The sequence below is a fragment of the Anser brachyrhynchus genome (assembly GCF_964034855.1).
Source record: "Anser brachyrhynchus genome assembly, chromosome: Z".
In the NCBI taxonomy this organism is placed as follows: domain Eukaryota; kingdom Metazoa; phylum Chordata; class Aves; order Anseriformes; family Anatidae; genus Anser; species Anser brachyrhynchus.
In genome coordinates, this window is record NC_137697.1 from 32,109,643 (window position 1) to 32,128,665 (window position 19,023).

The window sequence follows — 19,023 nt, forward strand, 5'->3', positions numbered from 1 at the left end:
TATAAATACATGTTAATATAAAAATAAGTGTATAGGTCAAGCTGATCTTTAATAGTCATGCAGACTGTTTATACATTCTATAATACTTACGCTACCCCTAAGAGGGTTTAGGTGGGAATTCTGCTCTGTCAAGCTTGCAAAAGTTACACAAGTCCAAATGACAAAGCATTGTGGCAAAGGTTTTGGTAGCAGGGGGCTGCAGGAGTGGCCTCTGTGAGAAAAATCCAGAAGCTGCCCCACATTAGATAAGGGCCATTTTCAGTCATCTCCAAAGATGTGATCCAAGTGATCTCCATCACTGGCCAGATCTGAGCCAATAAGCAACGCTGGTTGGGCCTCTGGGAGAGCAGATTGAAGAAAGAGGAAAAACAAACAAACAAACAAACAAAAAAAAACAAACTTGCTGTGCAACAGCAGCTGGTAGAGAGGAGTGAGAACCAGCCCCGAGTGGAGCAGGTGGAGGTGGCCTGGAGGAGGCTGCGGCCCATGGAGAGCCCCCGCAGGAGCAGGCCCCGGGCCGGAGCTGCAGCCCGTGGAGAGGAGCCCACGCAGGAGCAGGGGTCTGGGGGGAGCTGCCGCCCGTGGGGGACCCGTGCTGGAGCAGTTTGCTCCTGGGGGATGGACCCCGTGGTACGGAGCCGTGTGGGAGCAGTTCTTGAAGAGCTGCTGCCTGTGGGCAGCCCCCGCAGGCTCAGTTCGGGCAGGACGGCATCCCGTGGGAGGGACCCCACGGGGAGCAGGGGCAGAGAGGGACCGTGAGGGAGCGGCGGAGACGAAGCGACAGGGACTGAGCACAGCCACCATTCCTCATTCCCCTGCCCTGCTCAGGGGTAGGGTATAGAAAAGTGTGGATGGGGGAAGGGCGTTTTTAGTTTGTTTTGTTTTGTTTTGTTTTGTTTCTTACTGCTCTAGTTTATTAGTAATAGGTAATAAATTATATTAATCTTCCTGTGCTGACTCTGTTTTGCCTGTGACAATAATTGTCGAGTGACCTACCTGTCCTTATCTGAACCCCTGAACCCTTTACATTCTATTTTCTCCCCCTTTCCCTTTGAGGAAGGGGAGTGAGAGAGCTGTTGTGGTGGAGTTCAGCTGCCCACCTGAGTAAAACCACCACACACAGCAGGCCAGAAGGAGTGCCAGAGTACTTGTGTGTGTCTGTGCTTTGATTTAAATCTTTCACACTCTTTTCCTCTGAGAATGGTTTTTTTAAAATGTTTTCATTTTTCGTGTTTTCACTGTTTTTTTTTGTTGTTGTTGTTGTTTTTTTTTCCTTCAAAAATATGGCCAATGATATAATGACCTTTTGACCCATTAATCCAAGCCATGATCTAGAGGAAATATTGAGGATACGCAAGATGGCTAATATATGGCCAAAAAATGCTCAGAATTTCTTCCTGCTATTCCTTTGAGTCTGATCCATACTGACCTTAAATAATTTGGAAGAAATCCTTTGGCCTCAGAGGCTGTACACAAGACCCATCATCTTTCATTATGAGTGCAACAGAGCTTGTTTTCTTTAGCTTACACAAAACTCAAAACTAACATGAACTGCATGCTTATTTCTTCATTATGTACTGTTTTCTGTTGTAAGAAAGGGCATATGAAGTGGAGAGAGTAGTACGGGCCAAAGAAAGTACCAGGTAATCCTTTACACTTCTATATCCCCTCAAAAGATTGGATTTTACAATAAAAGATTGTACTTCTCAGGCAGTTCCGGTAAATATTACCCCTTCTTCTAATTTCTAACAAGGAAATGCTATCAGCTTAAAAAATTACTTAGCTAGCATGGTACAGGGCTATTAAAATAAACATGATGCGCAGGTTTATTGTTTTATGTTTTTTTATACACAGGAAGATTAAAACAGGAGAACATGGAGCAAGTTTTGTGGGTTAAACTGATACAGAGCCAAATAGATAATTGATACAGCATACAGCAGCTACCCTTAACAGTTATCACATATATTTTTGAATTGAATACAAGATTCAAGTGCAACATCATCTATATTTACTGACTAGTATTAACTACATGGGATAGCCACAGTATTTACACCAATAATCAAACTAAAATACCTTTTCTATTTTGGATGTTTGCAGAATTATCTGACTATGGAGTAATGAATTTGGCCACTTAGAAACTCAAAATCTAATGAAAATTTATGAGCATTCAGTGGAGACATGCAATAATCATAGAATCCTAGATTCATAGAATTATTTGTGTTGGAAGGGACCTCTGAAGTTCATCTACTTCCAACCTTCCTGTCATGGGCAGGGACACCTTCTATTAGACCGGGTTGCTCAAAGGCCCATCCAGCCTGGCCTTGAACACTTTCAGGGATGGGGCTTCCACAGCTTCTCTGGGCAACCTATTCCACAGCCTCATCACCCTCATAGTGAAGAATTTCGTCTGAATGTTTAATTTAAATCTACCTTCTTTTAGTTTAAAATCACTACCCCTTGTCCTATCACATAAAAAAGTCCCTCTCTTGCTTTCTTGTAGTCTCTCTCTCTAGGTACTGGAAGGCTGCTATAAGGTCTCCTCAGAGTCTTCTCTTTTCCAGGCTGAACAACCCCAACTCCCTCAGCCTGTGTTCATAGGGACGGTGCTCCACCACTCATCACTGGTCTCCACCTGGACACTGAGCCATTGACCAGAACTCTTTGGATGCAGTCCAATTCCTTATCCACCAAACAGTCCACCCATGAAATCCATGCCCCTCCAATTTAGAGATAAGGATCTTGTGCAGGACTGTATCAAAGGCTCTGCACAAATCAAGGTAGATAACATCAGTTGCTCTTCCTGTGTCCACCAATGCTGTCCACTCTAACTAACTGTCTAACTACCTGTCACCAAGTTAGTCAGGCATGATCTGTGCTTTGTGAACCCATGTTGGCTGTCTCCAATCATCTCCCTGTCTTCTGTATGCCTTGACATGGTTTCTAGGAGGATCTGCTCCACGATCTTACCAGTGAGAGAGGAGATGCTGATAAATGAGTGTCTACATTCCAAACAGCGTGCGGTGCTAAAGATCTTGAAAACCAAGTCTGCTTACAAAGGAGGTGGTGGCTCAGTTGAGGTTAATGACCATAAAGTGTGGCAGAACACAGTGTTTAATACATTAGTAAAAAAATAAAACCAAAGTTGCACATGTAAAAATATTTATGGAATTGCACTCCTTTAGCAACACATTTCTGCTTTCATTAATTAAAATTTTAATTTTGTGTAGTCAGTGGAAACTTGAAATATTAGCTCCTTTGATATCAATTCTAACTTTGATGTCTTCACACCATTTTCCACTGCCTTTTTGGACATTTCTTTATGAAAATTCTGCATTAAAATACAATATTTACTGCAAATGTAGGTAGATTTGTTTTGCCTTTGTAAATTTTAACTCATCAAGTCAGTTTTAATGAAACGTACAGGTTTCATATTAGTGCCTTGTACTCAGAGTACAAGACCTTTGGATTCTGATTTTTGAAGAACATGAATTCCAGGAGAAATATAAGCATTTGGATAGAAAGCAAAAATAAAACTAGGAAACAGTAAGGTATTATGAGTAAGCAAACCGTAAAGAATGTTTTTTTTTTTTTTTTTTTTTTTAGTTATTTAAATAAGTTGTAGCCCTTGCAACTATCTCTATCAATCCACATTGATTTCAGGAGTTTTACTGAAATAATGAGTAATTGCACTGAGTTACCTGATATACTTAACTACAAAATCTAATTTTCAAAAGAGATCTTCTTCTGTGACTCCCTAGACAGATTTCATATTATGAAACCCTTTGCTTCCTGTGTTTTCACAGAGGGAGAATAATTTGGGTCACACTAGATGGTGCATGCTTGCCATGGGTGAAAAGCGGTAGGAAACGGTCTGAATGCTGAATAATCTATGTCTGGGAAACAAGTGAAATAAGCCTGAGCAATGCAGAAATACATAGTAACGGAGGGCTGATCTTATTGCTGAACCTTTGTCAAGTCCAAGTTGAACTCCAGTAAATGTTTCTAGCTTTCCTGTGGTCTTCAATCTGCCTTTTTTTTTTTTTCTTCTCTCTCTGCTAACAGGTTCTTCCCAGCCTGCTTCTGTTTTCTCTTATTTTAAAAAATGATTTGATGAAGTCTATTTACTGCTTCAGTTTGGAATTTTTGTTTGTATTAGCACTTAGAGACATCACATCTGCAGCCCAAGACCTTTGATTGCATGGAAAAGAGGAGTGCAAGGGATTGTCATGAAAAATTATATATATATATATATATGCATATTTGCAAGTTGAGACTGGAAGTCTGTTCTTCTAGCAAAGCAAAAAGCTTGACTATCAGGTGGAAGATCAGACTTAAAAGGAATGGGTGCAGCAGTAAGAAATCCCACTCACCTACCACAGTGATACAAACAAAGGAAGCCAAATGTGTAACTCCAATAAATTTCTTAGTCCTTTTTCAGCGTTCATGGGAATAGAGAGCACAATCTGCTGATAAGTCCAAGCTAACAGGCAACAAACTTTGATAGCAAATAGTGCAGCACCAATGAAAGAGAGAGAGAAACAAGTACTCTATTTTCTTGTGGCAGTGGATCATGATCGGAGTAGAAATAATGGTGTGGAGAATGCAAGAGTTAAAATTGCCCTTGTGTTGACAACATGAGCATTGCCCTCATCTTTTGATGAGGAGACTGGACAAGTAGATTTGCCTTGTCCAAGAGATACAGAGCAATTTAAAGAGCTGTGTACAATATTGCAATAAGAAACGTAAAAGGAACTCAAATGAAAGACAGTGCTACATGTACTTCATGATCACCAATGTTTGGAATTTCTCACTGCCAGTTATATGTTTCTTTAGTCTCTCACACTATTTCCTCAAGTGCTACTTCTCAAGACAATTATTACCAGAGCAAGAAGTCTTGCAGATGCACACACACCAAATAAACACCTGGTCTCGATATTTTTTTTTTTAAAGCCTACAAAAGGTTAAATTCAAAGCATCCCAAAATTGCAAAGCAGTTATGTTTTTTCTGCCACCTTCTCAGACTAAAGCAATCATGGTCTTCTTGCTAACTTCTCAAGGAACAAAAATTACAACAAACATGGACAAAGCAAGCAAACTGTTAACATGCAGGTAACACAGAGGGATGCTTGTTGCATTTTCTTTAACCTCAGTGTTAATCCACCCAAAACCAAACCAGGAGAGCCTCATCCTTTTCTATAATTACATGCGACAAATTGCCCACTGTTTTTATTTTTCCCCTTATATACTAAAGTCAAGACTAGGAAAAAAGCAAAACCAAACAAAACACTCTACAAAAGTAAAAGATGATTGAATTTTTGTAACTTACTGCTGAAACCAGAGGCAGAGAAAAACAGTAATTATGTATCAACCAAGTGATCAGTTTTGGTTAGAACTACAATGAACACATTTCCTAAATTGCAAGTCTTGGTGGGAGTACATATGTCATGCCATAAAAAATCACAGAAAATTCAGATACATTCAGAAAACACTGGTGAAAGCAACCGAAATACAAAAGATAGTTTCATGGGGAGAAGGTAAAAGAAAAAAATAAATAATAGGCATACCTTCAGCGAGTGGGTCAAGTGTGTGAATCATGAGCTGGAAGATACTGTTCCTCATTAGACTGTTGTGGAGAGATGCAGAGCTTCCTCCCCGTTGGAGACGTGGCTTGGTCTATGTTGAAAATAAGGGACAGAAATTAGATTTTTTTTTGTTCTTTGTGTAGAAATAGGTCTGAAACACTATAAATTAATCTCACATCTCACCACACAGTGAAATATTTTCAAACATCACCTATAGGAGATTATATTAAACTATACACTGTATTAAACATTGTTATATGTATAGCCAATTTCTCTGGAGGGGATGGGTCATCAAATTAGTCATTAGTCTCATAGGGCAAAAGAAAAGAGCAGGGGAAAATAACCCTTCTCTGTGAAAACTCTTAAAATGTTAAGAAAATTAAAACCTCATACTGACGTAAGGAAGAATTCATAATCTGTTTCTTTGAAGAACCTCGTGGTTGAATCACAAAATTGTCCTGATTTTAAATGCCTCTATTACATTGCAAATAAGCAGACTATCCAAATGATGGAGAAAAGGGGCAGAGAGTACCCCCTTTTAACAGTAAAATCCTAGAGTTCAGTCAGAGTGAAACATATTCACTTTGGTTCAGTCCATTAAATACCGTTTACAAAAACAGATTGTGAGAGTGGTAAGGCAGTGCAGATACTTACAACAATGATGCTAATATACAATTATCTTTTACATGGTTTTAAAGAACTTTTAAATGTATTCTGAGGTTCTTTTCCCCATGCCATTGTCTAGTACAATAACATATGTATTTAATAGACCCCATTGAGTAAGACTGCTTTGAGGATGGCAGTCGGCTCATTTGGATAAAGAGGATAACCAGAGCCAGCAGATTGCTGACTGACTGCTGAAAACCAGTTATAGGGAAAACAAAAACAAAAACAAAAACAAAACAAAAAAAAAGGAAAAAAAGGTATGGATTTTTTTGTAACGAAAACAAGGTGCATGCATTAATTTTTGGTGTCGTACAAACACCAAATGAAAAATGATAGAAGCTGAACAATGGAATTAATTCACTGTTTTGTCATTGGAAATTAAGATTTAAATTCTATAGCACCATAGGAGGGGAGAAAGAAAGCCCAGTAATTTAGAAGAATGCTGATGTGTACCAAACCAAAGCAAGTCTTTTCTCATTACCCTCTTGAGAAATAAATACTCAGACACATACTAATTGCTGCCTACCGTCAGTGTTTGGTCATCCTTGTTGCCAGCAGTAGGTGACTGCATGAATGGGAAAAAGAACAAAAAGAAGTGTCAGATGCAGCATGCATAGAATGGAAAGGCAGTAAAACACCACAGATGTCTGATTCTCTGAACCCTGTTGTGATAGGTTTTTGAACCGCTTGAGTTAAAGCATCCTAGCAGTGAAGTAAATCATGGTAAGTTCATGCTGCAGTATTGTAGGAGTCTTTCATTCTTGTCAGTTACTTGGACAGGATCTGTCATAGTTTCAGGGCCTGGCACACAGCAGCTGGGCTACCGATCGTTGTGTTTATATAAAATACACTGAGAGGCAAACTCCCAGTACGCCAACCAGGTTTTGAGAGTGAGGACTGAAAAACTAAATTCAATAAGAAACTCAGAGCTGACCAACTGTTCAGTATAATCCTAAAAAGGAATAACATTACCTTGATATTTTGCAGGAAGAGACTCATGCAAGGAAATGAAAAGTAAGTTGTCTCACTCTATAACTCCCAGTAAATGGCCATGTATCCCAGACTGGCAGCAACAGTTAAGGACAGACAAGATGGCACATGCTGCTCTGTCTTAAAGTCAAAGGAGAACATGGATGGATTTTAAAGGCAGCGAATGCTTTCATGCACTTGATGTATCATGGAGATGATTTGTGATTCCTATGTTCTAACCCTAGGACAACAGCAGCAGAGCACAAGAGTCTCCAGGAGACAGTTCTGAGGAAGAACACAATTTGCACCGAAAAAAGCATAAACACAAAATTTAAAATCTGACTTGTAGTCATGACTTTTGCTTGTATCTTCAATAAAATTAACTCCATTATTTTTTGGGAACCCAGAACTTTCATCATGGATTTATATTTCCATAACACCTTGTGACAAAGTCATGTCATTCCTCTAGCCATTCTAAGCCCTTAAGGAAAGTCAATGCCAGGGCACATGATGTATGAACTCCAGTTGTCAAGTATTAATTAAAGTTGGACACAGTACAAACTTCAGCTGCCTCACATTCATCCCTATTTGATTGTAACCCCTTCCCAACCAGCTGGCATATAAATCATTTCCTCCATATCAAGGCTTCTATTTGGAGTCCACACAGAAAACAGATTATTTTGCAATAGTTCTGTGTTGCACTCCCTCATGCAGTGAAACCCAGTTTTTGATACACGTGAACTTTAACTGTCAGAACATGCCTTTTGAGGTAGTGAGTTAACCGTAAAGGTTAGGTGGAAGGTAAGCAATTATATGCAAACACTGATAACAGAACAGGTCCCTTCTGTTCCATAATAAGGAAAAGAATAATGCAAACTGAACTCTGTGTCAAAAACATTCACCCAGCTGTGAATATTAACTTGGAGATGAAAAGGGATCTTTGTTCTGGTAAAGGAACTACCCGTCATCTCTGAAATTAGACTGCCATGTTGTGAGAAATGGTTAGAAAAAAAAATATATGTTTTATGCATCCATTTAAGACAAGCACCATAGAATGAACTTTTAGTGGAGTAGGAAGAAAGGGAAAGAAAAGGAAAATATAAAATCTGTGCTTTATAATGTCACTAAAAAAAGTGAATGCACCTTAGAATTTTTTGGCATAATGTACATAAATACACATGCTCTTTCAGATACAAATCAATACACACACTTGCAAATACATGTTTTCCTTTTGCATACTTTGAGGGACTTTCATGGGAGGCAAAAGTTATCCTGCAATAAAATTTGCAAAAAAGCAAAAAGAATAAGCCAGGATGAGTACCTCTTGTCTCCAAATAAGAGATTTTGGCCTCAAGTCAAGTTCTAAAGATCAGTAGGTATAGTTAAACAAGTAAAGCTTCTGAGATGTCGATGAATGTTGAGAACTGGAACTATAATAAAACTATAAAAATTATTTGGAACCTTGAGTTTTTGGACATAGGAAATTTGTTTCTTAATTTTAATATGAAAAACATGAGAATATATTCCTGATAAATCTGAGTCATATGTTGGGTTCCACCTAACAAAAGGCTTAAAGGCCAAAAGATGTTGAGAATGTTCAGCATTCCTCAAAAATTTTGAGCACACTAGGCTTATATTGAAGGCATTCCTTAAAAAACATATATTTATATTAAAAGGAACACTGTCACTTAATTGAAAGGGAACTGGAAGAAGCTGCATGAGCTTATAAAAACTAAATGAGAATTTGCACCGTATAATTTAAATTGTATAAGATAATTATGTGATAAAGAGAAAGAATAATGAAATACATTTTGCATGTACACATTATGGAAACAAACAAGTGAAAATACATCTGAAATAACTTAATTCTTTCTCGCAGTACAGAATGGGTTATAATACTGTAAAACAGATTTTTTTTTTTGATTTTTTCTTCCACGTTATTAGTAATAAAATTGTTTCTGAGCTTAAGTTGCCGGTCAAGTTACATCCTTGAAGAAACGTTCAAGATTAGAATATAAACAGAATTTTAAGGCAGAAATGTCTCCACAGTTTTAAAAAGAGGAACATAAACAATGGTTAGACATTTCAGTGATACTGAATATTTATAATGTCTGAATTATCTCCTGGATTAACAATAACAACACCTTAAAATAGTGATTTAAATTATTTAACAACTTCACTATTTAAAAATTCAAAAATTCAGTCATGGTTTTGCTGTTTACATGATGTATTTGATGGCATTTTTGTCCCTGTTAAGAGAGCAAATTAAGCTATTTGCATATTGTTTATGGTGACTTTTGCACTTACATATTCAGTGCTATTTAATTTGATGTCACACATTGCATGGCAAAGTATTCTGAAGTACCATTTTCCCCTTGTAGAAACATCTAGTATTCAGACATTTTATTCAAATTTTTCATTTAAGCCAACACTTAAAAACGTATCCAAGGTTAAAATGGCTATATTATACTTAGAGTAAATAATATATTTTTGGATATATTGGATAGTGACTCTAGAAAAAAAGATGCATGACAACCATTGCACATTAGTTCCTTCAGGAACAGGAAGAGATGGAAATTCAGTGTCTTCTTTGCATTACATGTATTTCTGAAGGGATTAATAACAGAAAAAATATCTTTCACAATTTCATGTTATAATTTCTGCAAAACCATCAATTTATTATAGCTATGCAAAATAAAAACAATACTTTCTAGTATGCTTTCTTTTTCAAAGGTATCTGAAGCACAACCCCTTGTTACGCTTTTACGAGAATTATAAAAAATTAATCTTGAGACAGCTTGCTTATTTTTTAAAGAATTCACCAAAACATTTGTTGGTTCTCCTGTATGTCATGGTAGCACTTAAGAGTTCATCCATCTTCCTACCTAATTCCGTGATCATGTCTTCTTCACTCCACCTGTGCTAAAAGCTTTAAAACATTTTATTTCAGGAAAAATCCGGAAAATGTCTACTTGCTATGAAGAAATGGGCTTTGGTGTCCTTGTCACACGTCTCTTTTTCTCACTGACATAAGTCTATTATTGATTAAACCCGACATGTTTCTTGCCAATGCTTTTATCTTCTGACCTCTAAAAAGCTAAATACAATTGCATGAAAGTGCTATAAATATCTCTAACGTGTTACAATGCTCAACAATGTCTGATATGACAATGCTCACTTGACCATTTTTGAGTGCAACATATCAGAATTGTTCAGATGACTACATCTCATCACACAATGGTGACACCAAAGAAATAGGTTCACATTAAATGAGTAAGTAACATTCCCACAGAAATGGAAAATTATGTTCTTCCTACAGGTAAACAGAAATAAGATCCTATATTAACATCGAAGTCCATGCAATTCATTACAATCTTTTTCTTAATGGTTACAAGCATAAGAAATATGTTTTTCTTCTTTTTCTTTTTCTTTTTCTTTTTCTTTTTCTTTTTCTTTTTCTTTTTCTTTTTCTTTTTCTTTTTCTTTTTCTTTTTCTTTTTCTTTTTCTTTTTCTTTTTCTTTTTCTTTCTCTTTCTCTTTCTCTTTCTCTTTCCCTTTCCCTTTCCCTTTCCCTTTCCCTTTCCCTTTCCCTTTCCCTTTCCCTTTCCCTTTCCCTTTCCCTTTCCCTTTCCCTTTCCCTTTCCCTTTCCCTTTCCCTTTCCCTTTCCCTTTCCCTTTCCCTTTTTCTTCTAACAGAGTCATTGTTTCTCCATGAGTCATATGATGACCTCCAGTTTATGAAATAAATAGCTTGTGTTATACATGTACAAGATATTTCTTTTCCCCCAAAAATTTCCAGGGCCAAAGTTTTTAAGAATGCTAAGAAACAGCTACATCTCTTTAAGACAAATGCAACTGTAGAAAAGATACAAGAGATAATTAAATTATTATATCATCAGGACCTTGATAGTTCTGTCTGATCTTAGAGAGCTTTTTAATGTTTAGTAATGGCTTCAGAATTCATGTCCTTGAGGAACATGGTCCTAATGTAATTCATGCAAGAAATGATGCCTCAGTATGTGACAGATCTCCTCATGCTTTCCTTTTAAATAAAGGGCTTCTTGACAGGCAAATCAGGAGCAGAGCCTATAAAAAGTTTTAAATATTTGACACAGAATATTCTTGCTAATAAAAGATGGCTAGCAATTTCAGCCATCTATTAGACTGTGCCACCTGGTATTCCAAAATCAAAATCAGAGAGCTCACTACCTACAGCTCTAGGAGTTGATGCTCTGGTTAAACAATTTCAATTTCATTGGTTCAATAGCAAATTAGCAAAGGCAATTAGCAAACCTTAATGCCCACCCCCTCCTCCTAGCATGACAAAGCATGACTTCAGTTCCACCAGCATCAGAAGAGAGTGCAACAGTAGGTAAAAATATAAATAGATTTCAGCACCCTATCTACAGTGTGGGATGACATCTCTTTTTTGCTTGTTAAATCTTTTCCAACTATAATATGTAAAGCTTTTTTTTTTTTTTTTTTTTATCGGCTTTTATGGGAATAATGACAGTTCATGATGTTCAGTGGCTGGCAGACTGTGGTGCTGAATGCAATATGGTTTCTTTAATTATTGTAGAATATAAACTCAGATAGGGTTTTGTTAAAATATCTCAAACATGTTTTATAGAGAAGGATGCCTGCTAATATCTCTTATGCCTGTTTTCAAAAGCAGAATCTGGACTCTGCAATTTTGTACCTATCAGTGAGGCACTGCTTGCCAGTCCTGAAGTAAATTACAGGTGATAGTTTTCTTTGTGCACAGGGCTCTCTAATCTTTGTTAGACACTATGGTTTAAAGATGTCTGTATTTTTTTTGTCAGGCTGAAGTGCAGAGACATGAAATGCATTTCAAAGGGAGTCACTCAAGTCAATCCAGTTGACTTAATGGGACCCAGATCGTTTTTAAAAATCAGTATCCTACAGAGTGCTAGTAATGTACTTGGAATAGACTGTTAAGCATTTATTGGAAAATATATGATAAGATAGGCTAATGCATAAGTAGAATCCAAAGCAACAAACTCAGACAGATTTCAGAATTAAGCCTACCGGGCTTTGTGAAGAAAAAACAACCAACCAACAACAACAAAAGAAGGAAGCTATTTGTTTATCTAGTTCTCTTAGCATGCACATATTTGGGTTTTACCTAATTAACATTCCTTAGACATCCTTTCTAAGAATATCCCAACACAATTCTGTTATAACCCTTGCCAGCACAATGTTTAGGATTTATTTGGCTGGTGGGAAACTGAAAAGTGCAACTCCTAGTAGTCACAGTACATTTAAACTACGTTTTCTAGACATCCATGGAAATAAAATTTAACCATAACCATCACAGTCTATGGAAGCTTTATCAGGTGCTGTGATGGTGACAGTACAGCTAACTCACTAAAGGTGATGCATCTCTTTACCCCACTCCTTTTTTCCTTAAGTAGAAAGGCTGTGAGTAGCTATACATCAATATTTCCATATATAATTATGGTAAAATGATGGCAGGGATTTTAGTTTACTTATTACTGCTTATTAGATCATCACCTGAATGCAGCCTGTAACCTAACACTGGGTACAGAACCTTAGATCTTATTTAAAACAGAGTAGGAAAAAGTTTAGTAAGTACACTGTAGAAAAATAAAAAATCCTTTTCCCTATGCCTGCCTTCTTCTTTACTTTAACCTTTCTCTTTCTTAAAAGTAAAGTAAAAGAATTCTACATTGTTGAATAAAATTAATATGATTCACAAGAACCATATCAAAAACTAAATTGAGGTTGTAAACTTATTCTGTTAATTAAAATGAAGAATTTGTTGAATTAAGCTTGAACTTTCAGACATTGAGATGGACTATCAAATTGAGATACCTGGATACTTTAACAACTGCTTGTTTAAAAACACCTACTGTGAAAGGTGTAGCCTTGAGCAAAGCAGAATGGTTTCCTTCATTCAGATCAGCTGCCTTATTTATGCCAGGCTGTTCATACAATTACCCAATGTGCATACAGACAGTGAATCCTCATAAATGTTCAGAAGAGATGCATCTTAGCCAATTCAAGCAGTGACGAATGGTTGAAGGAATCATTTGTAAAACCACTTGCTAATAGTAGCTCAGCTGATTTAAGTCTGGATTTTTATGCATACTATAATAAGGAAAAACACCTAACTCTTACAGTCAGCCAGTAGGACCAATAATAGGTTAGTTATTTGATATGTATGAGAACGTCAGAGTCTGCACTGTGTCTCTTAGCTTCTCTGAACTTACTTAAAATCAGGTATCTTTGGCTTAGGATGGCAGTGGAATAGCTCAAGCTTAAAGACTTGATGAGTTTTTAATCACCTTAGTGTCAGAAGTAATCATGCAGTTTTAAGTTGTCCTCTTATCCACATTTCAAGATTTGACAATGAAGTCACCTTTTCCTATTTTTCTTTTAATTATATAAATTAACACAATAGTTCTCTATGTCTATGTAACATTCAGGAGAGAGAAGAGAATATTTTTGAAAAAAACAAGCAACAACTAATATTAGGTGCATACTGTAGTAATTAGATACTCAAAACATTTTCTCACAAGTGACAGTTTAAGTACATCAGTATAGATTTATATGGCTAGATTTAAAATACCTGGATTTAGTCTTTAATATGCTGATACTTCATCAGCGATATTACATGGGAAAGCCTTAGTAAATGTTCCAAGATTTAATTCTCAAAATTTAGAAAATACCTGAATTAAAATCACCCATGAAACAAAATGCAAATCTGGGGCTACTAACAGGAGATGCCAGCACTTCATTCCTTACAACTCAAACTTGAATGGCTTAGGAAGAAGACAGTAGAAAAACATTTCCTAGGACTCCTGCCTACCCAAATATACAAAGAACCTGCTGCAGATTACAGATGTTTTAGAGTTTGCACTAAAAATAGAGACGATAATTCTCAGGGAGGAAAGTGTTTGACAAATCTTGGTGCTTATTGCTACTATGATGATTTGCAACAATTATGCAACAACTGGATAAATCTCATTGCTGTAAGTGGGTTACACATGGCAGAGGATTCGCCACAGGGATGGCAGGGCTGCAGTTTCACTGCATTTCCTCCTCTAACCCCCTGGAGACCCTGCAGGAAATGGGTAGCTCCAGCTTCAGAGGAGAACCTGACCTGCACAGCCTGCAGAGGGGAAATGCTGAAATAGTTCATCCTCAGCTGGCCTGGTCACAACCCCTTTCCACTGGTTCTGCTGACTTTTCTGTTTTATTTCACAGCTACCTTTTCCCCTCAAGGGACTTTTTATCACTGGGATCTCTGCCGACTCTATCAGCTGGCAGAAATGCATGCCAGATCTAGCTCTCAGAGTAGTGATTGCATGAAGAATGTAACCAAGTGCAAGATGGGCATATAAAATGATGAACAATATTAAGAAAGCATCAGAGCATTGCTAATAGCTAACATTTTCCATACTGCCAGAAGGGGACAGAAAACAGAAGGCAGAATGCCGGCACTTCAGAAGAGACACAGAAAAATCTTGGCATGCTCTCTGTGGTATGTTCTGTGGGACTACCTTTTCCATGAAACGCTAATAACATTTTAAAAGTGTTCTGCCTCACACATTTTAAAAGAGAGGGAGCAAGGACAAACAAAAGCATCATCAAAACAGGAAGTTCCTTTTGATATAAATGTTTCAAATAACAGTCCTTGAAAAAGTGAAATTTTAATTCATTGGGAACACACCTCTAGTTCTGCTTTGCAGTACTCTGGGTGTCAGTTTTGTACTAGCCTATTAGACAAAATCCAGCAGATGGTTTTGCTTCTGCTCCTCCATTTCCCCATCTGTAAACCAGGGACAGAGACACTGTCTGTAAAGAACTTTGTTCTGATGGAAATGGCTGGTTGTACTAGGGGCAGGTTACTGGTTAAGACTGCCTTCTCTTCAGCAGTTAATTATGCTCTTTTTTACCTTCTTTGGGCTTTGCATTTTATACTTAGCACAACAGAAATGTACATTTTAATAAGCCACAAAACACCAGTTCTCTGAGAGTAGCATCTCCAACAGCTATACATAAAACACCAAAATGTAATTCTTGCAGTGCTTTATTACTTACCAAATATCAAAGATCTTTTATTTTTGGACTATTCATGTTTCTAACAGCTCTGAGATTGCTGGTTTACAGGATTATATGACAGTCAATGCAATCAAAGCATATAAACCACTTTTTATGTCCAGTGGGATGTTAGGCTCATTCTTCAACGTTGTAAAAGAAAAACAGATGAAAAAATATATATATGTATTTATTTAATTCACCCACTAGCTGAATCCTATTGCACTTTCACCTTTTTGAAACAGGAAACTAGACATTAAATCTGAGGCAAAACAAAGTATTGCTGAAAGTAAATACTTTAAATTTGCATATTTGATTCAACAGTATTTCAGTCTCACTGTCTTTATAACTGACATTGAATACCATCTGCCTCAATACTTGTCATTCAGAAGAACATTTTCAGCTATTTTCACTGCTCCCTCCTTTGTCTTTCTGATCACCTGAAGCATGCAAATGCCTTCCAAGCGTTTCTCTTGTACCTGGTGAAGGTGCTAGAAATGGTAAGGAAAAAAAACATTGCCAAGAAATAGAAAAAAAAATTTTACAGAAAACCTCTAGATAAGACACCAGCACTTTACTTCCAACAAACCTGATAGAGCTGTGGACAAAAAAGCAAGTCAAAATTTTCTAATTTTATCTGCAACCATACAGCCAAACAAATTAGCATTTTCTTCACACTAAGTAAAGAAAAATGGAGGACATCAGCTTCTGCCTTACTCTGATTCCTTCTGCGTTTTAACAGCGTTCTGCTTTGCATTAAGATGAAACAGATGTATTTCTATGAAATCAGGAACATCCATGTTAGCTGGGCTTCTGGAGACCACCAGGCATGTGTTATGGAGAATTTACAACATGCACATGCTAAGTTACTTTCAACTTCCTTGGAAATGAAACTGAGGCAGAAATAAGCTGAATGGCACTTTTTCTAAATTCAGAAGTACAACATTAAGATCTTACGTCGGACCTCCCGCATTCTGGGTGTTAGTGTTCTGGACACCTCAGTCAGGGAATTATGTCCGGTGTGACATAGCAAAGGACAGAAAACAAATCTCTTTGTGCTTACCTTCCCTCATCAATCTGCTATGCTATACTGCCTGTTATGCTATTGATTTTTCTCTGCATCTATTAACCAGATGCCGGCAGGCAACCCATTGAGACATAACCAAGAAGCAATGACTTTGTTGCTCTCCCTTATGAACTGCAAATCCTGGTGTCGCCAAAACAACTTTCTAATATTACCTAACCTGCAGCTGCAAGCACTGTTCCTGTTGTGACCAAAGAGAGTAAGGCATTAGGGGTAACAAGCTCAGAAGTTAGGAAAGGCTTAATCATGGCAGGGCATAGCAGGAGACCACAACTGCAAGAAAGTGTGAGGGGGTTCATGATAAAGAAGTGAGGGTGGTAGCCTAAGCAGGTAGCATTCCTAGCTCAGGCTGAGGTCTGTCTTCCAGCTTTCTTTCCCACTTCCAGCTTCAGGGCAAAAACATTTCTTTTCCTCCAAACTGCCAGGTGAGCCTCATTGCAAATTATGAGTTTTCTTAGAGACTTTTGCTGAGCAATGTTATTTTGGACACCAGCCAAAATTACAGTCTGCAAGGTCTTTCAATTAGAAAGAAAAACTCCTGGTAACCCCATACGTCTTTTATGTAATCCTGTTCTATCACACAAAACCTTAAAGTCTGGTTTCTCTAAGGACTGCAGGAGTCACAAGCAGGAGACAGTGACATTACACCCAGCTGTAAGTCTGCTTTCAGCCAGAAGTTGCTCCCCAAATGCTCAGCCTGTCTCTACTTTTTCTCTTATGGTATATATATATATACTTCCCTCACAGACCCTGTCCTTCTTTGTCACCTCTTGAAATTTCTTACTGCCCTTTCTCCTCCTGTCTCACTAAGAGACATGTCACACAATGCCCATGGAAACCTGGACCACCATGCACAGCTTTCTTCCAGGGGCTGGGACACTCCTTTACCGGAGATGGGCAATCCTATTGTTTCAGCTATCTGCTTCCATAAAGAAGAACACATTTACCAACAAGAAGGCTGTTACACCCCACTGTTGTCCATATGATGCAACTCCGTACAAGATGTTTTCAGTGTAAGAAATGAAAAGAGGAAAAAATTAAAAGTGGAAGACTTTAACACAAACTATGTCCTTGCATTAAGTGAAGCCATCATGATGAATAGGACATGAAAACACGACATGGACTTTTGAAATTTACTAGGTGTAAATTAAATTAAAACAAAAGAGAAGACTTTCTGGACCTCAGTATAAAAATACAAACTGTTTGCTGATGCTTTAGTAGCTGATCCCAGATCCTGTGGCTATGTTCCAGGTGGCATGTCATTGGCTTTAATGACATTCCAATGCAAATCCGTGTTTCCATGTAATGCATTTATTCCCAGATCTGCAAAAATCTGGCTGTTCCAAGAGGGAAGAACCTAGTTACTTAGGATGCACCTCTAATACAACTAAATTAACTATATAAAGAAAACTGTAAGGTAAGTAGTGAGAAATCATTGTGCTCTATGCAGTCTTAAGCAGTCTGGAAGTAATCCATAAACTGTTTTTACATTCTATGGAAAATTCCCATTGTCATGAATTCTCAGATTTCTATTTCTATGTGTCTGCAATCATTCTACAAGCATGTAAAAACTTCAATTAAAAAAAAAAATGTTGCTTTTCATGATATTCTCTTAAACTTTGGAAGACTGAAATCTTTTCCAAGCTAAATTGTAAAGAAACATGGTTCTCTCATGTTAGAGTTTGAGGCTCCTATCAAGATTTGATGAATTCAAACCACTTTTTATTACGCAGTGCTTACCATACAAGTTCTTTTATGTTAACTAGTTTTTGTCCTTAGAACACTGATCAAGGGAGTCAAAGAGAACAAATGGATTCTTGGAATCACATTATCTTTCCACTTGTAAAACAGTATGCAGCTAGAATGAGAGGAAAAGCAGATTAAATCTCCCTTAGTCTGCCTCATATTTGTTCTAGTGGCACTTTTACTGGAGATCTCTGCGCATGTATGTTTTTAAAATGCTTTGTAGTTAGTAGTCTTGCAGTGGATATCTATGGAAATACCTGAAGGGTGCTGTTTATACTAATTCTTTTTCTTTCAATCCAATTTTTGCTTACTGAACTGGAAAGAATCATTTGGACTGTTATTGAACAATTGCTATTAATTTTGCTCCATTTACAAACTGAATTCGTTTATATGCAATAATAGAAATCTCATCTCAAAACCATCCACGTTTTTCAATATTCCAGTTAAACCTAGATTATCAAAAACTTTTCATTCTGGTTCACAAAGTTTTATCAATTACCTGGAAAAAAAAAAAGAGGTCAGATAAAATCAATATCTTGAAACAAGTGAAGAAATAATAAATACAAAAAAAGTGTAAAAGTTTAGTCACATATCCCAGCCATGCAAAACTGGGAAAAACAAAGGTGAGAAGACTGGGGGCTCTAGATTTGGCTGCTTACTCTGACAAGCCAGATCAGACTGGGTGGTGGATTGGAAGTCAACTACTCTAACAAGAATGATTGCCAGAATATTTTTGGAAAAACTAACTTTGTGTTCCATCTGCGCTAGTCAGCTCTTACAGCAATAACCATTAAATAATAATAATAAAAATACACATTTAAAATGGCTTTCTTAATGTTATAGTAACTTATGGTGAGTTGGGTCTCTGTTTCTTCTAGCAAAGGGACTGCC

The 19,023-nt window shown here is 37.2% G+C and overlaps 1 protein-coding gene across 5 annotated transcripts in view; it reads right to left on the reverse strand.

Annotated features, from left to right (window-relative positions):
• SLC24A2 (solute carrier family 24 member 2) overlaps positions 1-19,023 on the reverse strand; it is a 145,072-nt gene that overhangs the window by 76,100 nt on the left and 49,949 nt on the right. For 3 of the 5 annotated variants that reach the window (XM_080574494.1, XM_080574490.1, XM_080574492.1), the window contains exons 3-4: positions 6,775-6,813; positions 5,565-5,673 (exon numbers count right to left, since the gene is read on the reverse strand). In XM_080574494.1, the coding sequence (XP_080430620.1) occupies positions 5,565-5,673; positions 6,775-6,813 (148 nt within the window). The remainder of the gene's footprint in view (positions 1-5,564; positions 5,674-6,774; positions 6,814-19,023) is intronic. The other 2 variants (XM_080574493.1, XM_080574491.1) reach the window with 1 other exon arrangement.